The sequence below is a fragment of the Coregonus clupeaformis genome, chromosome 34 (genome assembly GCF_020615455.1).
Source record: "Coregonus clupeaformis isolate EN_2021a chromosome 34, ASM2061545v1, whole genome shotgun sequence".
NCBI lineage: Eukaryota > Metazoa > Chordata > Actinopteri > Salmoniformes > Salmonidae > Coregonus > Coregonus clupeaformis.
In genome coordinates, this window is record NC_059225.1 from 34,076,258 (window position 1) to 34,096,084 (window position 19,827).

A 19,827-nucleotide genomic window follows, 5' to 3' on the forward strand; every position below is an offset into this window, starting at 1 on the left:
GTTCTTTTGTTCGTTTTGGATTTCGGCAAGGGTTTTTTCGGTTGTTCGGGCATACAAAAAAAATATATCGGGGAAAGCCGAAGTCGATAGCTGAAGTCTACGCCCCTTCGTCGGCGATTGGTCAACAGTAGGGATTCTTCAATAAAGTATTTGTTGTCATTCAACGAGAGACGACTCGTTTTCATGCAAACATTTTCGTATTAAAAATACTGCACCAAACATCTTAGTTAGAAAATTAATGACAGATTTCTTGAGGTATGGCGTCTCAAAATAGACACAGAACTATTGCTGCTTTTTTCTCGTTTTTCAGGCGAAGGTCTTTAAAAGGAGTATGCGAGCACACTCGTTCAGTTCGCCTAGCTGTGTTCGGCTAGGAGCCAGCCGAACTGAAGCATGCTGACGTTTTAACCCACCACCCACTACCCCCTGGGTAACTGCGTTCACAGCTAGCAGACATGTCACTGTATATCAGTGGGAACCAACCTTTTGAGTCAAGATCACTTTCACAGTCAAAAATCAAGCCAAGCTCTACCGCTCAGATTTTTTTAAGGATCAGACCCTTCTTTTCAATTTCCGCCTAAAATGACACCCAAATCGAACTGCCTGTAGTTCAGGACCTGAAGCAAGGATATGCATATTCTTGGTACTATTTGAAAGGAAACACTTTGAAGTTTGTGGAAATTTGAAATTAATGTAGGAGAACATAACACAATAGATCTGGTAAAAGATAAAACAAACAAAAATACATAAGTTTTCTATTTTTATTTTTGTTGCATCATCTTTGACATGAAAAAGCCATACATTCAGATAGGAAGCTGGAGGTAATTTAGATGTGGTCTACAAGAGGGCAACAGTGTATGTGCAAAGTTTGACTTATACCTTCAAGAATGAGGGGGCTACATAACATTTAGCATGAAGTCAACCAGGTGTCCCTCACCAGTTTGCCCAAATGTACCCAAATGGCCTCCAAGTGGCTGAATTGGTCAATTGATAAATTTTCATTTTCAAGCACATAACTATAGAGAACATACAAAATGCTATGGTAATAAAAAATACAAGTTTACACACTCCCATGAATGTAATATATGATGGATCATTAGTCCCCCTACATAAGACACTAACATTCACACATCTAGATGGCCGGGCGGGGTGGGTGTGCTGCCATAGACAGCAGCAGGGGGTCTGACTGAATGAACCAGTTTCTACTAGAGGACTTGAATGTGGACTCTTTGGTGTTGGCACCCAGAGGTCATCTGAGTCAGAGTCTCTAGCACTATAGAAGATTTTTTTAAATTCAGTAAGAACTCAAGTTTACTATTATTTTATTGAACCTTTATTTTAGCAGGGGGTGAGCCTGCATCAATTATATTAGCAGGGGGGTGAGCCCTAGCCAATGTGTATTTTATGTTGACTGTGGTTTTCGAGTGCCCTATTTACTATTGGTAAACATATTTCATTATAGTGATTTTATATATATATATATATATATATATATATAGCAATCAAATACAAATATCAAATGAATAATATGCAACCATTTAAACAACTGCATGAGAAGAAAGTATTTTACTTAGCAGTCTAAAGTTACGTCTTTCCCATCCAAAAGAAATCAGCGTGAGTCTACAGTGTAATCACTAACTGAGTCCTCATCAATTTCTATGTTTCTTTCCCTGCAATAATATCATCCAAATCTGTATACTTGGTCTTCGATTGATTTTTCCCTGTTTTATTAGCCATGTTCTACTTTTCTAAAATAGCAATAAACTTGGTAGAACTGAGCGTGCGTGCATAATACGAGTCCCTCTTTGTTCTGTCGATTTTATCTGCCCGATGTATGTTGTTGCGCGCGAGCTCAGCACAATGGCTTTTACTCAGAGAAAGGACCATCACATACTCCTGTAAAGCCCAGCTCATTGGCTATCTAGTTAGCTATGTTTCAAAACGACAGGTGGTCATTGGACTAAGATACAGTCAATCAAGTGAACACCGCCCATCTCATTAGTGCATAATCATGTCAATCCTTGGTGGGCTAATATACCTTTTGTTTAGCCAATGTGTCATGCAGAATCATGAAACGAGTTCGGTCGCCTTATAGAGTATCTGAGGACTGCAGAAAAACCGAACTTGACTGGGTGAAACAAGGTGTAGCGTTTATATTACGTTTAAATGTTTAAAAATGAAATGCCAAGAGTGTGTGCAAAGCTGTCATCAAGGCAAATGGTGGCTATTTGAAGAATCTCAAATATAAAATATATTTGTATTTGTTAAACACTATTTTGGTTACTACATGATTCCATATGTGTTATTTCATAGTTTTGATGTCTTCACTATTATTCTACAATGTAAAAAAATAGTACAAAATAAAGAAAAACCCTTGAATGAGTAGGTGTGTCCAAACTTTTGACTGGTAGTGTATTTCCACTTTGACATTATGGGGTATTGTGTTTGGCCAGTGACAAAAAAATCTCAATTGAATCCGTTTTAAATTCAGATTGTAACACAACAAAATGTGTAAAGAGTCAAGGGGTGTGAATCATTTCTGAAGGCTTAAATCTCAATTTCATGCACTCATATTAGACATTCATTAGAACCAAGATGATGTGCACGGTCATTGGCTTGCATCCCAAATGCCACCCTATTCCCTACGTAGTGCACTACTTTTTACCAGAGCTGTACTATATAGGGAATAGGCTGCCATTTAGGACACAGACATGATGACATTATGAACCGTCTTCTGACTCCTGTGCCACGTGTCTGTCTGTCTCTGCAGGGGATCTACATCTCGCGGATCGCTGAGGGAGGGGCGGCCCACAGAGACCGCATGCTCCGAGTAGGGGACAGGGTCATCACCGTGAGTACCCCTCCACTCCTGTTTTAGCCCCATGGAAACGTCCCAAATGGCACCCTATCCCTTTTGACCAGTACACTTTATAGGGAATAGGTTGCTAATTGGTACACCGCCCATGTTCTTCTCTCGCTCTGTGAACTTCATGCCAAACACACCAACCAAGCACACACACGTTAGATAGTGTGGTGAGTGATCTCATCCTCAGACTCACAATATGGTTGCCACCCGTTGACTACTCCCAAATCAAACACAATTACATTCACCGGACAGTTTATTAGGTACACCCATCTAGTACCGGGTCGGACCCCCCTTTACCTCCAGAACAGTTTCTGCAGATTAAACGGGCTGCGAACAGCCTGTTCCATCTCATCCCAAAGATGCTCTATTGGGTTGAGATCTGGGGACTGCACAGGCCACTCAAGTAAACTGAACTCGCTGTCATGTTCCAGGCAGTGTTTTTCCACTCCTCTTTTGTCTAGTGTTGGTGATGGCGTGCCCACTAGAGCCGCTTCTTCTTGTTTGTAGCTGATAGGAGTGGAACCCGGTGTGGTCGTCTGCTGCAATAGCCCATCCATGACTACAGATTGACAGGTTGTGCGTTCCAAGATGCCGTTCTGCACACCACTGTTGTACTGCGCCGTTATTTGTCTGTTTGTGGCCCGCCTGTTAGCTTGCACAATTTTTGCCATTCTCCTTCGACCTCTCATCAACGAGCTGTTTCCGCCCACAGGACTGCCGCTGACTAGATGTTTTTTGTTTGTCACACCATTCTCTGTAAACCCTAGACCAGGGTTCCCCAACTGCCGAATTTGGCAAACGGGTGCTTTGATTTGGCCACAAAGTTCTCTGAGCAAAGAAATTTATAATAAAATAAATGTTTTATTTTATTTTCATTGTTGGACATAAGACTGTAGAAACACCAGGAAATCAGCTCCAAGTTATTTTGGAAATCTGTTCCCAAGGATTCCCAAGCATTATAGAGAGTTCGTATACAAATGTAAGCAAGGTTTGAAATGATTATGTTTTAGCCAAATATTATATCTGTCTGGGCTTCTTGCGGTCAATTTGCAGTCTACAAATTATTTGTAATTATGTTCCGGCCCCCCGACCATCCGCTCAAGAAAAAATCGGCCCATGGCTGAATCTAGTTGATGGTCCCTGCACTAGACACTGTTGTGCATGTCTGAGATACTGGATATGGTGCGCCAGTCACCGACGATCATACCACGCTGAAAGTCACTTAGGTCACTCATTTTGTCCATTCTAACGTTCAATCAAACAGGATGCCTGTCTGCCTGCTTTATATAGCAAGCCACGGCCACGTAACTCTGTCTGTAGGAGCGATCCGTTTTCGTGAAAGGGGGGGGGGTGTACCTAATAAACTGTGTATATGACAACCATATATGAAAACTAACTTGCACTAACACTCATCCCACTTGAGAGAATGGGCCTCTGCTTGTCCTGTGCTGCTGCTGCCAGCCCATCTAGTGTGTGTCTCAAATAGCACCCTTTTCCCTATGTAGTGCCCTATGAGCTCTGGTCCTGGTCAAAAGTAGTGCACTATGGCCTCTCGAGTGGCGCAGCGGTCTAAGGCGCTGCATCGCAGTGCTAGAGGCGTCACTACAGACCCGGGTTCGATCCCGGGCTGTATCACAACCGGCTGTGATCGGGAATCCCATAGGGCGGCACACAATTGGCCCAGCGTCGTCCGGGTTAGCTCATCGTGCTCTAGCGTCTCCTTGTGGCGGGGCGGGCGCCTGTAGGCTGACCTCGGTCGTCAGGTGAACAGTGTTTCCTCCGACCCATTGGTGCGGCTGGCTTCCAGGTTAAGCGGGCGGGTGTTAAGCGCGGTTTGGCGGGTCATGTTTCAGAGGACACATGACTCGACCTTCGCCTCTCGAGCCCGTTGGGGAGTTGCAGCGATGAGACAAGATTGGGGAGAAAAAGTGGGTAAAATAAATAAATAAGGAGTGCGCTATGCAGGGAAAAGGGTGCCCTTTGGGACGCAGCCCTAGACTAACATGACTGACTGCTGGAGTCAAGGTTCCTGCACGGTTCTTCATTGTGCCTCTCTTTACTGTGGTTATCATAGTGTTTTTATTATACAAGACCTTACCTGCTGACATAGTGCTGATTCAGAGTTGCACCCCATGCTCATATCCTTGACCATGGCTGCAAAGGTAGGGCCTTGATATGATTGCTCAATAGGCTTTTTATTTTGATTTATTTTTACCAATCCAGTGATTAATTCTATCTTGAGACATTCGTTAACCCCTTAGTTACATTTGTGTGCAGTGTGAAATAGTGTCCTCTTGTGTGTCTACAACTACTCCTGTCTTGTTCTCTCATTCTCTGTTCTGAGTCATAACCGTTTCTCTCTCTCTTGCATCTTCCCCGTCCTCCTAGGTGAGGGAAATCATAGAATGTCTTCCTGAATGATTCTGTTCCTACTTGGTCTCTCAGCTTCTCTCTTGCGCTTTCATTCTCTCTCCTCTCCCTCGCTCTCTCATTCTCTCTCCTCTCCCTCGCTCTCTCATTCTCTCTCCTCTCCCTCGCTCTCTCATTCTCTCTCTCCCTCTTGCTCTCGCTTTCTCTCTCGCTCTCTCTCTCTCTCGTTCTCTCTCTTTCTCGTTCTCTCTCTCTGCATGGCAACTAATGCTCAATGCGTCTCCTTGCCTGCTCGGTGGTGGTGGGTGTGGTGTTGGAGGGTAGGGGTGGGCGGAGCCTCTGTGGTAACCGCATGTATTACCATAGCAGCAGCCGCAGTAAGCTTATCAGCCAATGGTAAGAGCCGGTACTGTATGGTCAGTGCTGGCTTCTGTTTGTCTCTCGGACCAGAGGACCAATCACATAGCCCGTTTTTTGTCCCTCACTCCTCAGAGGAATCAGGACCTCGTTCTACATTTTAGGAACGTTTACAGACTGCAGTCCATCCTCAAATGCCCTCTGTAAAGTAATAGAATAGTTTACAATTTGTAAAGGACAGGAGCTAGGTATAGGAGCAGCGCTTAGGCTGAAATTATTGACAACTCTGTTTGCTGGCTCAAGATCAGCCCCTTCTTTGGCAGTCATCATATGTCGTTGCGCTCTGTATTTTCAGTGCACAATCGCAAACGGATAGCATAAACATAAGTCAGATTGGCCAACGTCCTAAATACAGTTTATTGCATTGACAGGACTTTTAGGACTACTTTGAAGACTTTGAGATTGTAACATCGGAGAAAGGCTTAACCTACAGAAGTTCCCAGAAGAAGCTCCTTGCTAGCTTGCCCTCCAATCCTCCCTCTCATCTCCTCCTGCCTCCCTTCCTCTGTATGGGTATTGGCTCCTGGTGTCTTCAGATATCTCTTTCTCTCTCTCACTCTCTCACTGGCCTACTTTGTTGCTGTACATCTCAATGTACTAAACTGTCTCAATCAATGCTCAATAATTTTATTATAGTAATAATATACAGCTTTATGGCAACATGTGATGTGCGTCTACACAATAATGATATGAGTCTTAACCAGGGGTTTGAACCGAAATTATTTTCCAATCGTTTTGTTCTGAACAGAACCATTATCTATTTAATTTAGTTGCACTGTTCCGACCAGCAAAATAAAGTTATGAACCGGTTCGAACGAAGAAGAAGTATGGTTAAATCGTCCCTTTCTGTTTGTTTTTAAGCTTAATTACTTCATCAATGGATAGAGCAGCTTGCTATGGAGCGGGAAAGCTATGTACATGCATTGGACAGACAAGTGTAGTGTAGGGTGCGACTTGCAACAGACATTTTGAGGATGAGGAGAGCGCTGGGCATGAAGCGCTGGGCATCTTGTTGTTATGACGCATTATCTGAATTAGGCCCACAGAATGATATCTACGGGGGAGCGGCTTCTATGAAGGAATTTTGAATGTCTTTGAACTTCAGAGAGTTGGCTTAATGTTGGACCAGAGCGAGCCCTTGATCATGACTCTCATTACGTTACACATAATACTGCCTAGAGTTTTCGAAAGCTAGACCAGAGCTAGCTAACAAGCTAGCTGGCTAACAAGCTTGTGTGTGCAGAGCGACTCCAAAATGAAAATGAAAACACGTCTTGTGAAACTTGATAACTATAGTATCCTTAACTAGCATAGAAAATGTTAATCCATTGTTCTCTAATTAAAAAGCTCTCCCTGATTTATGAATCACGCCTGTAACATCAGTAGCTACAGTAGACTATGCACGCTTCAGAGGGACGGGGAGTGGCAGGTAGCCTACACACGGGCGAAGATTTTCAGCTGGCAGGCAGGCAGACATTGAAATAGGTTTCTGAGTGACAGTGAGGTTTTTTTAGACTGGGAAATATGCCTGGAAAGTCAAATAAAGTTATTAACCGGTTCCCGTGCTTTTAAAAAAGCAGTTCTGTTCCGGACCAGTATACATCACTTTCATTCTTGGTTCTGGTTCTGTTCCTCAAAAAATGTCAGTATTTTCCGGTTTTCGTTTCTGTTCCCTGGACCGGTTCCAACCCACGAACACATAGCTGTCTGCCCTCACTGAACCTCTAGTCCTGAGTGTCGCACACTGTGGTTAGTCAGTTAGCCTACTGACGCCCGCCCTCATTGGTTGTGCCTTTCGATCCAGATCAATGGTGTAGACATGACAGAGGCCAGGCATGACCAGGCAGTAGCGCTGCTTACCGGCACCTCTCCCACCATCGCTCTCCTGGTGGAGCGTGACCAGGCCGAGCCGGGCACCGCAGGGGGCTCCCCGGGCCTGTCCCGCGCCCGCGCCCACTCCCCCCCACCTCCAGAGCCCTCTGACTCGCCCGACCAGGAAGAGGGCAATGACGACTCGAGCCTCTTGCCCCACGGGAACCACCTCAGCCAGCCGCTGGAGGACGAATACCCCATCGAGGTGAGACGAAGGGAGGGAAGGAAGTGGGTGGGAAAATGCTATAGTACTATGTGATGGGGATAGTGGTAAGTTACCATGATGGAGCATTCAAGCTTCAGATTTCCTTTAGTTTTAATGCCTTTACATTTGGCCTTAATCTCAAATGCTCTACAGCTCAAGAAAATATGGTGCACGGTACGAATACTTAGTCCTAACCTAGGTTTATTATGCTAGGATGGTGTAATGGGGCCCAGTGAAATGCAGCATTCACTGAGTGAATAATGCCAAGACCTAAGTCTGTTCCATTGGCTAAGAGCTTAGGCCTATGTCTAGTCTCATACCTGTCTACAAGTAGATATAGTAGATCCATGGATAGTTTGTGTTCCTTGTCTAATAGAAGAGTTAAAGATGTATTTGGTATTTGTCTGTTGGGACACTGATGTTTTCCTGAATTCCTCTCATGTCTCCTGATACTGTATTTGTAGAGCCCCTATCCTAGAACCATGTCCCTCAAATAAAACTTTGCAGACAACCCTGTTTACGTTAGTCGCTTCACTTTCTCTCCTGACAGGAAGTGGCGTTGGTGAAAGCGGGCGGCCCCCTGGGACTGAGCATCGTGGGAGGCAGTGATCACGCCAGTCACCCGTTCGGCATCAACGAGCCTGGCGTCTTCATCTCTAAGGTTTCTCTCTTGCTCTCTCTCTCTCTCAATTCAAAATGCTTTCTCTCTCTGTCGCGCTCTTTCTCTCTCTCTGTCGCGCTCTCTCCCTCTCATTTTCCCGGGTTTGTGTATCTCACCCTCCATGCCTGCCTGTGCTAGGTGATCCCCCATGGCTTGGCGTGTCAGAGTGGGCTGCGGGTGGGGGACAGGATACTGGAGGTGAACACCATCGACCTGCGCCACGCCACCCACCAGGAGGCTGTTAGAGCCCTGCTCTCCAACAAGCAGGAGATCCGCATGCTGGTGCGCAGGGACCCCTCACCGCCTGGGATGGAGGTGACGTCTCTTAAACCCACATGTACAGTAGACACACACACACAGCTTCTGTCCCTACACACACACACACACCAACCAGTCCCATCTCCTGATCTATGTGTCCCAATACAGGATATAGTTATCCAGAAGCAGCCTGGAGAAAAGCTGGGCATCAGCATCCGCGGCGGTGCCAAGGGCCACGCTGGCAACCCCTTCGACGCCACCGATGAGGGCATCTTCATATCCAAGGTACCTGGACCCACCTTGTCCTTCTAGCCCCAGACTCTGTCTCTGCCACTCCCACCTCACCCTTCAACGGGTTCTCCTTGGAATACGGTCAATGATTGACCTCCTTTGATATATTGACTCCTGTTAACCCCCCCATCCCTGCATCACCCCCTGTAGGTGAGCTCCAGCGGTGCGGCTGCCAGGGATGGCCGTCTGCTAGTGGGCATGCGGATCTTGGAGGTGAGCAACCACAGCCTGCTGGGCATGACCCACACGGAGGCTGTACGGGTGCTCCGCGCCGTGGGAGACACCCTGGTCATTCTGGTGTGTGACGGCTTCGACCCTGGCAACGCTGCCGCTATAGAGGTGAGGGGAAACTGATTAACATCCATTCCGAGTTGAAATTACCCTTAGATACATAGTCAGATCCAAAACGGATGCCATGTTAATTGTGCGTCATTGTTTCATCTCAGGCGTCGCCGGGCATCATTGCCAACCCGTTTGCAGCGGGCATCGTGCGTAAGAACAGCATGGAGAGCATCTCCTCTATAGACCGAGACCTGAGTCCTGAGGAGATGGACATCCTACAGAAGGTGAGAATAATATGGCGCAGAAAGCCAGTGTGAGGGTCTGCCCTCAGGCTACAATGGATGGTGGCCGGTGTGTGGGAGAACAACATTTCTGTAGAATTACGTTGGTACTCGCACTCAACCCAAGGAGGCCAAGATGCTCATTTCATTTCATCCATGCTCGAAAGAATAACAAAATCTGCTAGTGCAAAAGTGAGAAAAGGGACAAACAACAAAAAAGAAGCATACGTTTCAACTACACACTCACACACACACACACACATACTAAACACAGGGGAAAACATAGTGGATGACTTTTAATATGAAACATTTTGATGTAAAATCTATTTTCTAGGAGGTGGTGCGAGAGACGTCCCAGTGGGAGAGCGAAGAGATGGAGGAGGTGGTGAGTGAGACTATGTAGCCAAGTCCTACCTCGCATGCTTTTTCTGCTACTGTGGCAAATCAACAGAGCCCTTTTCTAATGTGTGTGGGTTCTATCCTCTCTCTCCCTTTCTATCTCTTTTCTTTTACCTTTTCTCTGCCCCCCCCCACCCCCCTCCCTTCCCTCATAATGTGTCTGGGTCATCCATACACCACTCCATCTCCACTCACCCCACCTCCACTGAATTCCTCCATCTTGTTTGTCTTTTTGCCCATTTCACTTTACATTTCACCTACACTCATTTTATCCCCTATTCTCCATTATTATTTGTGTGGCTGGGTGTCCTCCCTTCTTTCCTCCCCTCCTCCTCCCCCGTCTCTCTGTGAAGGAGCGCATGCGCTTGGAGCGTGAGGAGGATACTCGCCTGCTAGAAGAGGAGACCGAGGTGAGACTGATCCCTCCCAGCTCAACCAACCGCCTCCCTATCAGAGAAGCGGACATCTCCAGTCCAGAGGATTTTACTATAACATCTGAAATGTTCTGCAACCTGTTGTGCTTCAATTCATATTTATGTAATGATGAAGTGGCCTCCTAACAGAGTGAGACATGAGAGTAGTATGAGAGGGAAGTAGTTTTCTCCAGTATGTCTGACACTCGACCCTCTTCCTCTTTCCCTCAGAACCTGGGCACTGGGCCTCTGAAACTGGACTACCGGACACTGGCCGCACTGCCCACCACCGCTCTGCAGAAGGTCAACAGAGTAAGTTAGAAATAAAGGAATGATTTTACTTGAAAGGTAACACAACCCCCATTGATGATTATGGTGAAATGATGTGAGGTAACTCTTATACTAGACCTCTTATAAGACCTGTGAACCCTGACTAAGGCTGTGAAATGCCTGGAATTGTCTGCTGACTATCTTGGAAATTGTCCCTTTGGGCCCAGAATAGACCTCTCTGTGGAATCCGCCCTGTTTATCTCCCGGGAAACCCTCTGTGACCGGAGGCCAAGCAGGTGCCTCTTGAGGCCAGGGGGAGAATGTGACCCCCCCAATGTTCACAACCCTGACTCCTGCCTTCCTCACCAACGCCTTGGGCCTCCTCCTGTCTAGCCAAGGCCAGACCCAAAGAATAGATTGCCTCTACAATGGAATGGAACCATTCCGTTCACTTCTGTGATATGATGAGATGCCACATTCCAAAACAAGATCCATTTGTATCATCAATGGAGATGATGACTGTTGCACGCCATGTTAATGGATCGTCTACCTTGGCTTGAAGACGTCGCTTAAACAAGAAGAAATCTAGAGACGAATCGAAGGGTGAGTACACAAATAAAAACTAGAAGCTGCACAGGAGGACCCTTTCACATCATTAGCTGGAATGCTGGATGGAGGGAAATGGACAGATATAGAAGAGAAATGATGCCGCCAAAATGGTTGGTAGCTGTTACAGCTGCCCCCATCACCACCCGGCCTCTGCTCAGGGGGTTATTTTACACTCAGGATAGGAAGGGAGTGGGAGGGGTGCAGACGAGAGGGAGGGGAGAGTGTCCCAATGTGTGGGCTCTCAGTCAGTCAGTCAGTCAGTCAGTCAGTCAGCCAGTGCCCCTGGAAGAGTTTGGTTTGAGTAGAGCTACTGCACCCCTGGTCCCAACAGCCTACAGTGAGTATAGGGACAACTGGGCTGGGCTCTTCTGTGTCTTACTCTCTGTCATCTTATTTATGTATTCAAATACATGGAAACACTTTCTACCGTCATTGTGTCCATTCTGTATTGTAGCTACATGTGTGAACGGCAGCCATTTTTGCTAAAGATGTAAATGACTAAGGATTTATGAGCTGACACAAGGGGCTGACTTGGGCCGCTCTCATACCTGTCACCATTTTAGGGTCTTGCGTAGATAAATGTATAGGCGAGGCTACAAATTGTGTCAATATTGCCAGTTTTTTCCCTAGCTTAGTTTGTAGTAGGGATCTTTATTGTATTTTGAGGTGTTAGTGTTCTGTTAGCTATTTATTGAATCTTAATGCAACAGTGGTTAGTCTTATAAGCTCTAGTACTAAGCCATGGGGTTTTTCTGGGAGCGCTTAACCTATATATCACCTGCAGCTGTTCTTGCATTATGGCTATGCATTAGAGTTGGAAGGAGGACCACTGGGTTCCATGACCACTGTACCCTGGAAGATTATCAGTGGGTCTTGTCATGACTCCCTTAGATGTTTTCCTGTCGAAAGAGGGGTTGGATCTTAATCTTAATCCCTGTCTATAGGGTTTTTAAAAGTATTGTAATGTTTATTTGAGATATTCTGACAGCTGAAGTTTGGTAATGTTATGGTATGTATCATAGTATCTAAGGTATGTAGCTAGTCATATGATGAAACATGCTTCTTGGTATGAGAAGTGAGTGGTAAGCAGGGGTGTGTCGTGATGAACCACACTTGGCTCCTGCCTTTACCTAGGCCGGCTGGGTAAAGCTAGTCTCAACTTGTTGGTATGTTGATCGTCTTTCCCACACCTCCCCTCCTCCCTCAGGCACCCAGCCCTAGCCCAGCTGTCCTCTGCCAAAAGGGTACTGGCTCACATACCACCCCGCCAGGGTTACCGTTAGCCAGTAATTGACGGCTTTAAAAATAATAATTGAAAAGCCGAGAAATAAAATTGACTGGGAGAAAAAAACTATTCCATTTCAAAATAATGCTTTTTATTCATTGATGGAACTATCAGTCGATGGAAATACATTTGACAGTCATGCTTATCGATCTATAGGTTAATTAGCAACGTGTTTTGGAATTAAATTGGGCCATGTGTATTTTTGTTATTTATCGCACGCGCACATCATACAGAGCCTATTTTGAGGGGATATGACTTGTCAGACAGCATTATAGCTGCTGCTGGAGAGAAACGTGCTGATGCCCAGTCATTGCGCAACAATTGTAAATGCTATTGCGTGTTAAAAACAGAGCTACTATATACTTCTTCTCAACTGGTAATTGAAGCACACCTCCCATTCACCCTACAAGTTTATAGGCAACGATAGGCAGGCTATCAGCGTGTCCCCCACCACTTTACAATGTGGGCTGGAGGCAGTATGCATTTTGAAAACATATATACTTCATTGTTTAAAACCTGAACATTTTACTTTATATTATGAGGCATGTCTTGCCTTGCTTCAAAGTAGCTTAGGCAAAATCCGACCATAGAAATGTGGATGCAATTATTTTATAAAGACTTCCTCAAATCAAATCAAATCAAATCACATTTTATTGGTCACATGCGCCGAATACAACAGGTGCAGACATTGCAGTGAAATGCTTACTTACAGCCCTTAACCAACAGTGCATTTATTTTAAACAAAAAAAGTAAGAATAAAACAACAACAAAAAAAGTGTTGAGAAAAAAAGAGCAGAAGTAAAATAAAGTGACAGTAGGGAGGCTATATATACAGTAAAATAAAGTGACAGTAGGGAGGCTATATATACAGGGGGTACCGTTGCAGAGTCAATGTGCGGGGCACCGGCTAGTTGAGGTAGTTGAGGTAATATGTACATGTGGGTAGAGTTAAAGTGACTATGCATAAATACTTAACAGAGTAGCAGCAGCGTAAAAAGGATGGGGTGGGGGGGCAGTGCAAATAGTCCGGGTAGCCATGATTAGCTGTTCAGGAGTCTTATGGCTTGGGGGTAGAAGCTGTTGAGAAGTCTTTTGGACCTAGACTTGGCACTCCGGTACCGCTTGCCGTGCGGTAGCAGAGAGAACAGTCTATGACTAGGGTGGCTGGAGTTTGACAATTTTGAGGGCCTTCCTCTGACACCGCCTGGTATAGAGGTCCTGGATGGCAGGGAGCTTTGCCCCAGTGATGTACTGGGCCGTACGCACTACCCTCTGTAGTGCCTTGCGGTCAGAGGCCAAGCAGTTGCCATACCAGGCGGTGATGCATCCAGTCAGGATGCTCTCGATGGTGCAGCTGTAGAATTTTTTGAGGATCTGAGGACCCATGCCAAATCTTTTTAGTCTCCTGAGGGGGAATAGGCTTTGTAGTGCCCTCTTCACGACTGTCTTGGTGTGTTTGGACCATGATAGTTCGTTGGTGATGTGGACACCAAGGAACTTGAGGCTCTCAACCTGTTCCACTACAGCCCCGTCGATGAGAATGGGGGCGTGCTCAGTCCTCTTTGAAACCAGCATTTCCCTCCTGTACTATTGGTTTTCATATCAACTTTCTTTTGTTGTCCAGAAGCCAAAGGCACAATCCTAGTCATATTAGCAAGCCATCCTCGTTGTTGCATCTTTAGATTCCCCTGCTTTCTAAGTTTCTAACAGAGATTTTCATCTCTGTCACATACAGTGGGGGAAAAAAGTATTTAGTCAGCCACCAATTGTGCAAGTTCTCCCACTTAAAAATATGAGAGAGGCCTGTAATTTTCATCATAGGTACACGTCAACTATGACAGACAAATTGAGAATTTTTTTCTCCAGAAAATCACATTGTAGGATTTTTAATGAATTTATTTGCAAATTATGGTGGAAAATAAGTATTTGGTCACCTACAAACAAGCAAGATTTCTGGCTCTCACAGACCTGTAACTTCTTCTTTAAGAGGCTCCTCTGTCCTCCACTCGTTACCTGTATTAATGGCACCTGTTTGAACTTGTTATCAGTATAAAAGACACCTGTCCACAACCTCAAACAGTCACACTCCAAACTCCACTATGGCCAAGACCAAAGAGCTGTCAAAGGACACCAGAAACAAAATTGTACACCTGCACCAGGCTGGGAAGACTGAATCTGCAATAGGTAAGCAGTTTGGTTTGAAGAAATCAACTGTGGGAGCAATTATTAGGAAATGGAAGACATACAAGACCACTGATAATCTCCCTCGATCAGGGGCTCCACGCAAGATCTCACCCCGTGGGGTCAAAATGATCACAAGAACGGTGAGCAAAAATCCCAGAACCACACGGGGGGACCTAGTGAATGACCTGCAGAGAGCTGGGACCAAAGTAACAAAGCCTACCATCAGTAACACACTACGCCGCCAGGGACTCAAATCCTGCAGTGCCAGACGTGTCCCCCTGCTTAAGCCAGTACATGTCCAGGCCCGTCTGAAGTTTGCTAGAGTGCATTTGGATGATCCAGAAGAGGATTGGGAGAATGTCATATGGTCAGATGAAACCAAAATATAACTTTTAAATAAAAACTCAACTTTTTGGTAAAAACTCAACTCGTCGTGTTTGGAGGACAAAGAATGCTGAGTTGTATCCAAAGAACACCATACCTACTGTGAAGCATGGGGGTGGAAACATCATGCTTTGGGGCTGTTTTTCTGCAAAGGGACCAGGACGACTGATCCGTGTAAAGGAAAGAATGAATGGGGCCATGTATCGTGAGATTTTGAGTGAAAACCTCCTTCCATCAGCAAGGGCATTGAAGATTAAACGTGGCTGGGTCTTTCAGCATGACAATGATCCCAAACACACCGCCCGGGCAACGAAGGAGTGGCTTCGTCAGAAGCTTTTCAAGGTCCTGGAGTGGCCTAGCCAGTCTCCAGATCTCAACCCCATAGAAAATCTTTGGAGGGAGTTGAAAGTCTGTGTTGCCCAGCGACAGCCCCAAAACATCACTGCTCTAGAGGAGATCTGCATGGAAGAATGGACCAAAATACCAGCAACCGTGTGTGAAGACCTTGTGAAGACTTACAGAAAACGTTTTACCTGTGTCATTGCCAACAAAGGGTATATAACAAAGTATTGAGAAACTTTTGTTATTGACCAAATACTTATTTTCCACCATAATTTGCAAATAAATTCATTAAAAATCCTACAATGTGATTTTCTGGATTTTTTTCCTCATTTTGTCTGTCATAGTTGACCTGTACCTATGATGAAAATTACAGGCCTCTCTCATCTTTTTAAGTGGGAGAACTTGCACAATTGGTGGCTGACTAAATACTTTTTTTCCCCACTGTATGAAAACCGCTCGCATCAGGTGCACTGTTTTAGAATGGTGTTTTCCCGCTAATTGCTTTTTGGCAAGTGTTTGTTTGAAAATGAAGTTTTATTGGCTGCTTCATTACAGGAGTTGCATGTTCTGTTAAGATGAATGACCATCATCTAAATGTGATTTCTGTCATTCTGAGCACCTAGGGTGGACGCCCTAATGGGTTATACACCCAATGCATATGGGTCTGGTAGATTTCTCAAATGGCCGGTAAATTAAAATCTTCCCGGTCATGTTGTCAGGCGATACATTTTCCTAATGGAAACCCTGCGTCCCCACTGACCTCTGTATATTATAGGCCGCATTTACCCCTTTTCTCCCCAATTTCGTGATATCCAATTGTCCCATCGCTCCAACTCCCGTAATGACTCGGGAGAGGCGAAGGTCGAGAGCCATGCGTCCTCCGAAACACGACCCTGCCAAGCCGCACTGCTTCTTGACACACTGTTCGCTTAACCCGGAAGCCAGCCGCACCAATGTGTCGGAGGAAACGCTGTACAACTGGCGACCGTGTCAGTGTGCATGCGCCCGGCCCGCCACAGGAGTCGCTAGAGCGCGATGGGACAAGGGGACATCCCGGCCGGCCAAACCCTCCCCTAACCTGGACGACGCTGGGCCAATTGTGCGCCTCCTCATGGGTCTCCCGGTCACGGCCAGCTGCGACACAGCCCAGGATTGAACCCAGATCTGTAGTGATGCCTCAAGCACTGTGATGCAGTGCCTTAGAAAGCTGCGCCACTCGGGAAGCGACTGCATGTATTCTTAGTGACACTATTTGGATTGTCATGACATGTCAAGGCCATGTCTTGGAATGCACGGGCAGTGTAGAACAATGTAGTTCTGAAGACACTAACCCTCATCCCACTTTAAGCCCTGGCATTTTTGGCACATTTGAGTTGAAATCCATCCTGGTCCCAGTGGAACGCTCTCTGTGACTCCATCTTCTGCTGTGTCACTTGGTTGAAGAATATTTGTTTTACTGCATCATGAAGTTAGTTTCTGATCTGGCCAGCCAGAGTGTGAAGTGGGTCTGTGTCTATTTTAGCTCTTCTCCACACAGCTCCCTAGTTCTCTCTCATGTATTTATCTGTCTCCATCTTCTTGTCCTCCAGTATGTCCCTCATTTCTTAACGTGTAGCGATCTGTCTCCATCTCTTTATGTTTTTTTGTTCCTCAGTTCAGATTTGAGATTTCCTATGCCTTTCTCTCTCTCTCATCATTTCAGTCCCCTTTATCTTTCTCTTTTTCTCTCTCGCTCCTTCTCAGTTATCTCCTTCTGTCAGTGCAACTGTCCCCACGGAGGCCCCCATGCAGGCCCAATGTTCTTTCCCCTTAGAGCCCCTGGGTTTTGGCCTGGGGCAGCCCCCCACCTCCCTCTTTCATGTGGACCCCCATGCTCTGCCTCAGTCCTGCCCCACTATGAACACAGAGGCAGAGCCCCTCTACATGTCCCAGCACTCTCCCAGTCCCTCCATAACCTCCTCCAATCAAGAAGCAGCTAGACAAGAAGCCCTGCCTACCGGTGAAGATGAGGAGGAGGTGGTTCTGGTGGACTCCCAGCCAATCAACTTCACTGAGAACCCCTTCCTGGTGGCCAATCGCAGGAGCAAGGGCCTCCCCCCCTCGGAGCGCATCCTATCAGGGCCTCACGTGGGCTACGGGAGCGCGGGCAAGCTGCAGCCCTGGTTATTCAGCAAGGCAAGCGGCCGGCCTGCCTGCGTGTGTGGGTTTGAGCCAGCATGGTGTGTGGCACTGTGGCCTGGTGTAGGAGTAGCAGTTCCTTTTTGTCTCTGCGCCAATTTAAAATGTTTTATTATTTATTTAGAAAATGTTTCAGCCAAGAGTTTATATGATAGAATTTATATTATGTGTTTGATTTTTTCATTGTAACAACCATTAGGGTTATAACCTGATCTGCCTTATTTTCATTGAGTTCCTCCCTGTAGCACAGGATACACACTTGTGCGCTTGTATGACATAATCATTGCCAATCACAAACACTGCCAGCCAGGATGGCTTGAATGACCAAGATGTGTGAAGTCACCTGTTTTGACGGATGTCTCCTTCACTAACCCTTTCAAATATATAACCATGAGCATGTGACTGCTGGAATTGAGATGGAGAAATGTCTTGCTATGAATGAGTCCTGGGTAAATCCATTTGAATTCAATCACTTTTTGACAGCATCCCTTTTGATTTAAACAAAACTTTCTATGGAAAAAGTGGTCAGAACGTGACTTTTTTGACATGAATGCCAAACATTCAGAAAATAAAGGTGCTCTAAGTTAACCCATTTTGCATACCCCACCATACCATGAGAAATCCATGTCTTCATCACTGGAAAAGATCAACGGTTGAGTTTGTTATAATTTCAAAGCTTACAAACAGTGTTGTCAAACTATTTGATTATTTCTTGAAAAATGTTACCTTTTAACGTCAATTATCTACAAACGTGTAAACTCTGATTTATTTTTTGTATTCCCATATGTTGTAGTTTAGACCCTATTTTACATAATCTAAGGTTTTTGTGTTGTGCCCGCCATAGGTTGAGACCATGTTCTTGAATACATGGTGGATGTCGTTTCAATCATAGAAATGGAATGAATAGATTGGACCTATCCCTTCAGACAACTGCAATTTAGCTGGTACACCATTGAAATGTTTAATGCACTTCTAATTACTACCGCAAAGATGACTGCAGGTCCACCCACTCTCGAATGTCAACTTAAATGGTCATGTCTTTTCTATTTCAATGATTTCAACAGATATTCCCATTCAAGTCAACATTCTCTGACATGTGGACCTCCAACCATCTTTTTGGTACCATTTGACAGTTGAAATGTCAAATGTAGTCCCATTTATCAACCAAAACATGACACCCACCCTGTATTCAAGAGCATGTGTCTCAACCGATGGCGGGCACAACACCAAAACCTTAGATTATGTAAAATAATGTGAATATGAAAAAAAAAGTTTACACGTTTAGATAAGTGACTTAAAATATTAAAGGAAAACATTTTTTTCAAGAAATGATGAAATAGTTGAACAACTCTGTAAGCTTTTAAATGATATCAATTGCAGTAGTTTATCTTTTCCAGTGATGAAGACATGTCTCATGGTATGGTTGGGTATGCAAAATGGGTCAACTTTGAGCACCTTTATCTCTTGAATGTTTTGGCATGCAGGTCCAAAAACATTCTGAGCACTTCTACAATGAGCAAATATGTATGGAAGGTTTCGTTCAAATCAAAAGGGATACTGTCAAAAAGTGATTGAATTCAAATGGATTTACCCCTTCTGGAGTGCACAGCGGAGCAGGGGCTCTGCAGTGTAACATTCCCGCTAGGAGTCCTGGACTGGTAGGAATGTCCACTCAACAGCTGTGAGGAGGAATTCAAGCCTCAACCTTAAACATTTCAAATATGAGTTTGAAAGGAACACGAACCATGGCACAGTAGATGCACATGCTAAAATCTACATTTTGTTACATTAGACTTATTCTAAAATGGATTCAATAAATAAAAATCCTCAGCAATCTACACACAATACCCCATAATGACAAAGCGAGAACATGCTTTTAGAATTTTTTGCAAATGTATTAAAAATAAAAATACCCAAGAACACAGTGACCTCCATCATTCTTAAATGGAAGAAGTTTGGAACCACCAAGGATCTTCCTAGAGCTGGCCGGCCGGCCAAACTGAACAATCGGGGGAGAAGGGCCTTGGTCAGGGAGGTGACCAAGAACCCGATGGTCACTCTGACAGAGCTCTAGAGTTCCTCTGTGGAGATGGGAGAACCTCCCAGAAGGACAACCATCTCTGCGGCACTCCACAAATCAGGCCTTTATGGTAGAGTGGCCAGACGAAGCCACTCCTCAGTAAAAGGCACATGACAGCCCGCAAGATTTTCTGGTCTGATGAAACCAAGATTCAACTCTTTGACCTGAATGCCAAGCTTC

The 19,827-nt window shown here is 45.2% G+C and overlaps 1 protein-coding gene across 15 annotated transcripts in view; it reads left to right on the top strand.

Annotated features, from left to right (window-relative positions):
• The window catches only part of LOC121550048 (protein scribble homolog), a 119,042-nt gene that overhangs the window by 72,662 nt on the left and 26,553 nt on the right, over positions 1-19,827 (top strand). For 9 of the 15 annotated variants that reach the window (XM_041862133.2, XM_041862141.2, XM_041862137.2 and 6 more), the window contains 11 exons: positions 2,771-2,851; positions 7,458-7,730; positions 8,281-8,391; positions 8,530-8,706; positions 8,818-8,934; positions 9,091-9,279; positions 9,387-9,506; positions 9,838-9,888; positions 10,256-10,312; positions 10,547-10,627; positions 17,133-17,564. In XM_041862133.2, the coding sequence (XP_041718067.2) occupies positions 2,771-2,851; positions 7,458-7,730; positions 8,281-8,391; positions 8,530-8,706; positions 8,818-8,934; positions 9,091-9,279; positions 9,387-9,506; positions 9,838-9,888; positions 10,256-10,312; positions 10,547-10,627; positions 17,133-17,564 (1,689 nt within the window). The remainder of the gene's footprint in view (positions 1-2,770; positions 2,852-7,457; positions 7,731-8,280; positions 8,392-8,529; positions 8,707-8,817; positions 8,935-9,090; positions 9,280-9,386; positions 9,507-9,837; positions 9,889-10,255; positions 10,313-10,546; positions 10,628-17,132; positions 17,565-19,827) is intronic. The other 6 variants (XM_041862144.2, XM_041862146.2, XM_041862147.2 and 3 more) reach the window with 3 other exon arrangements.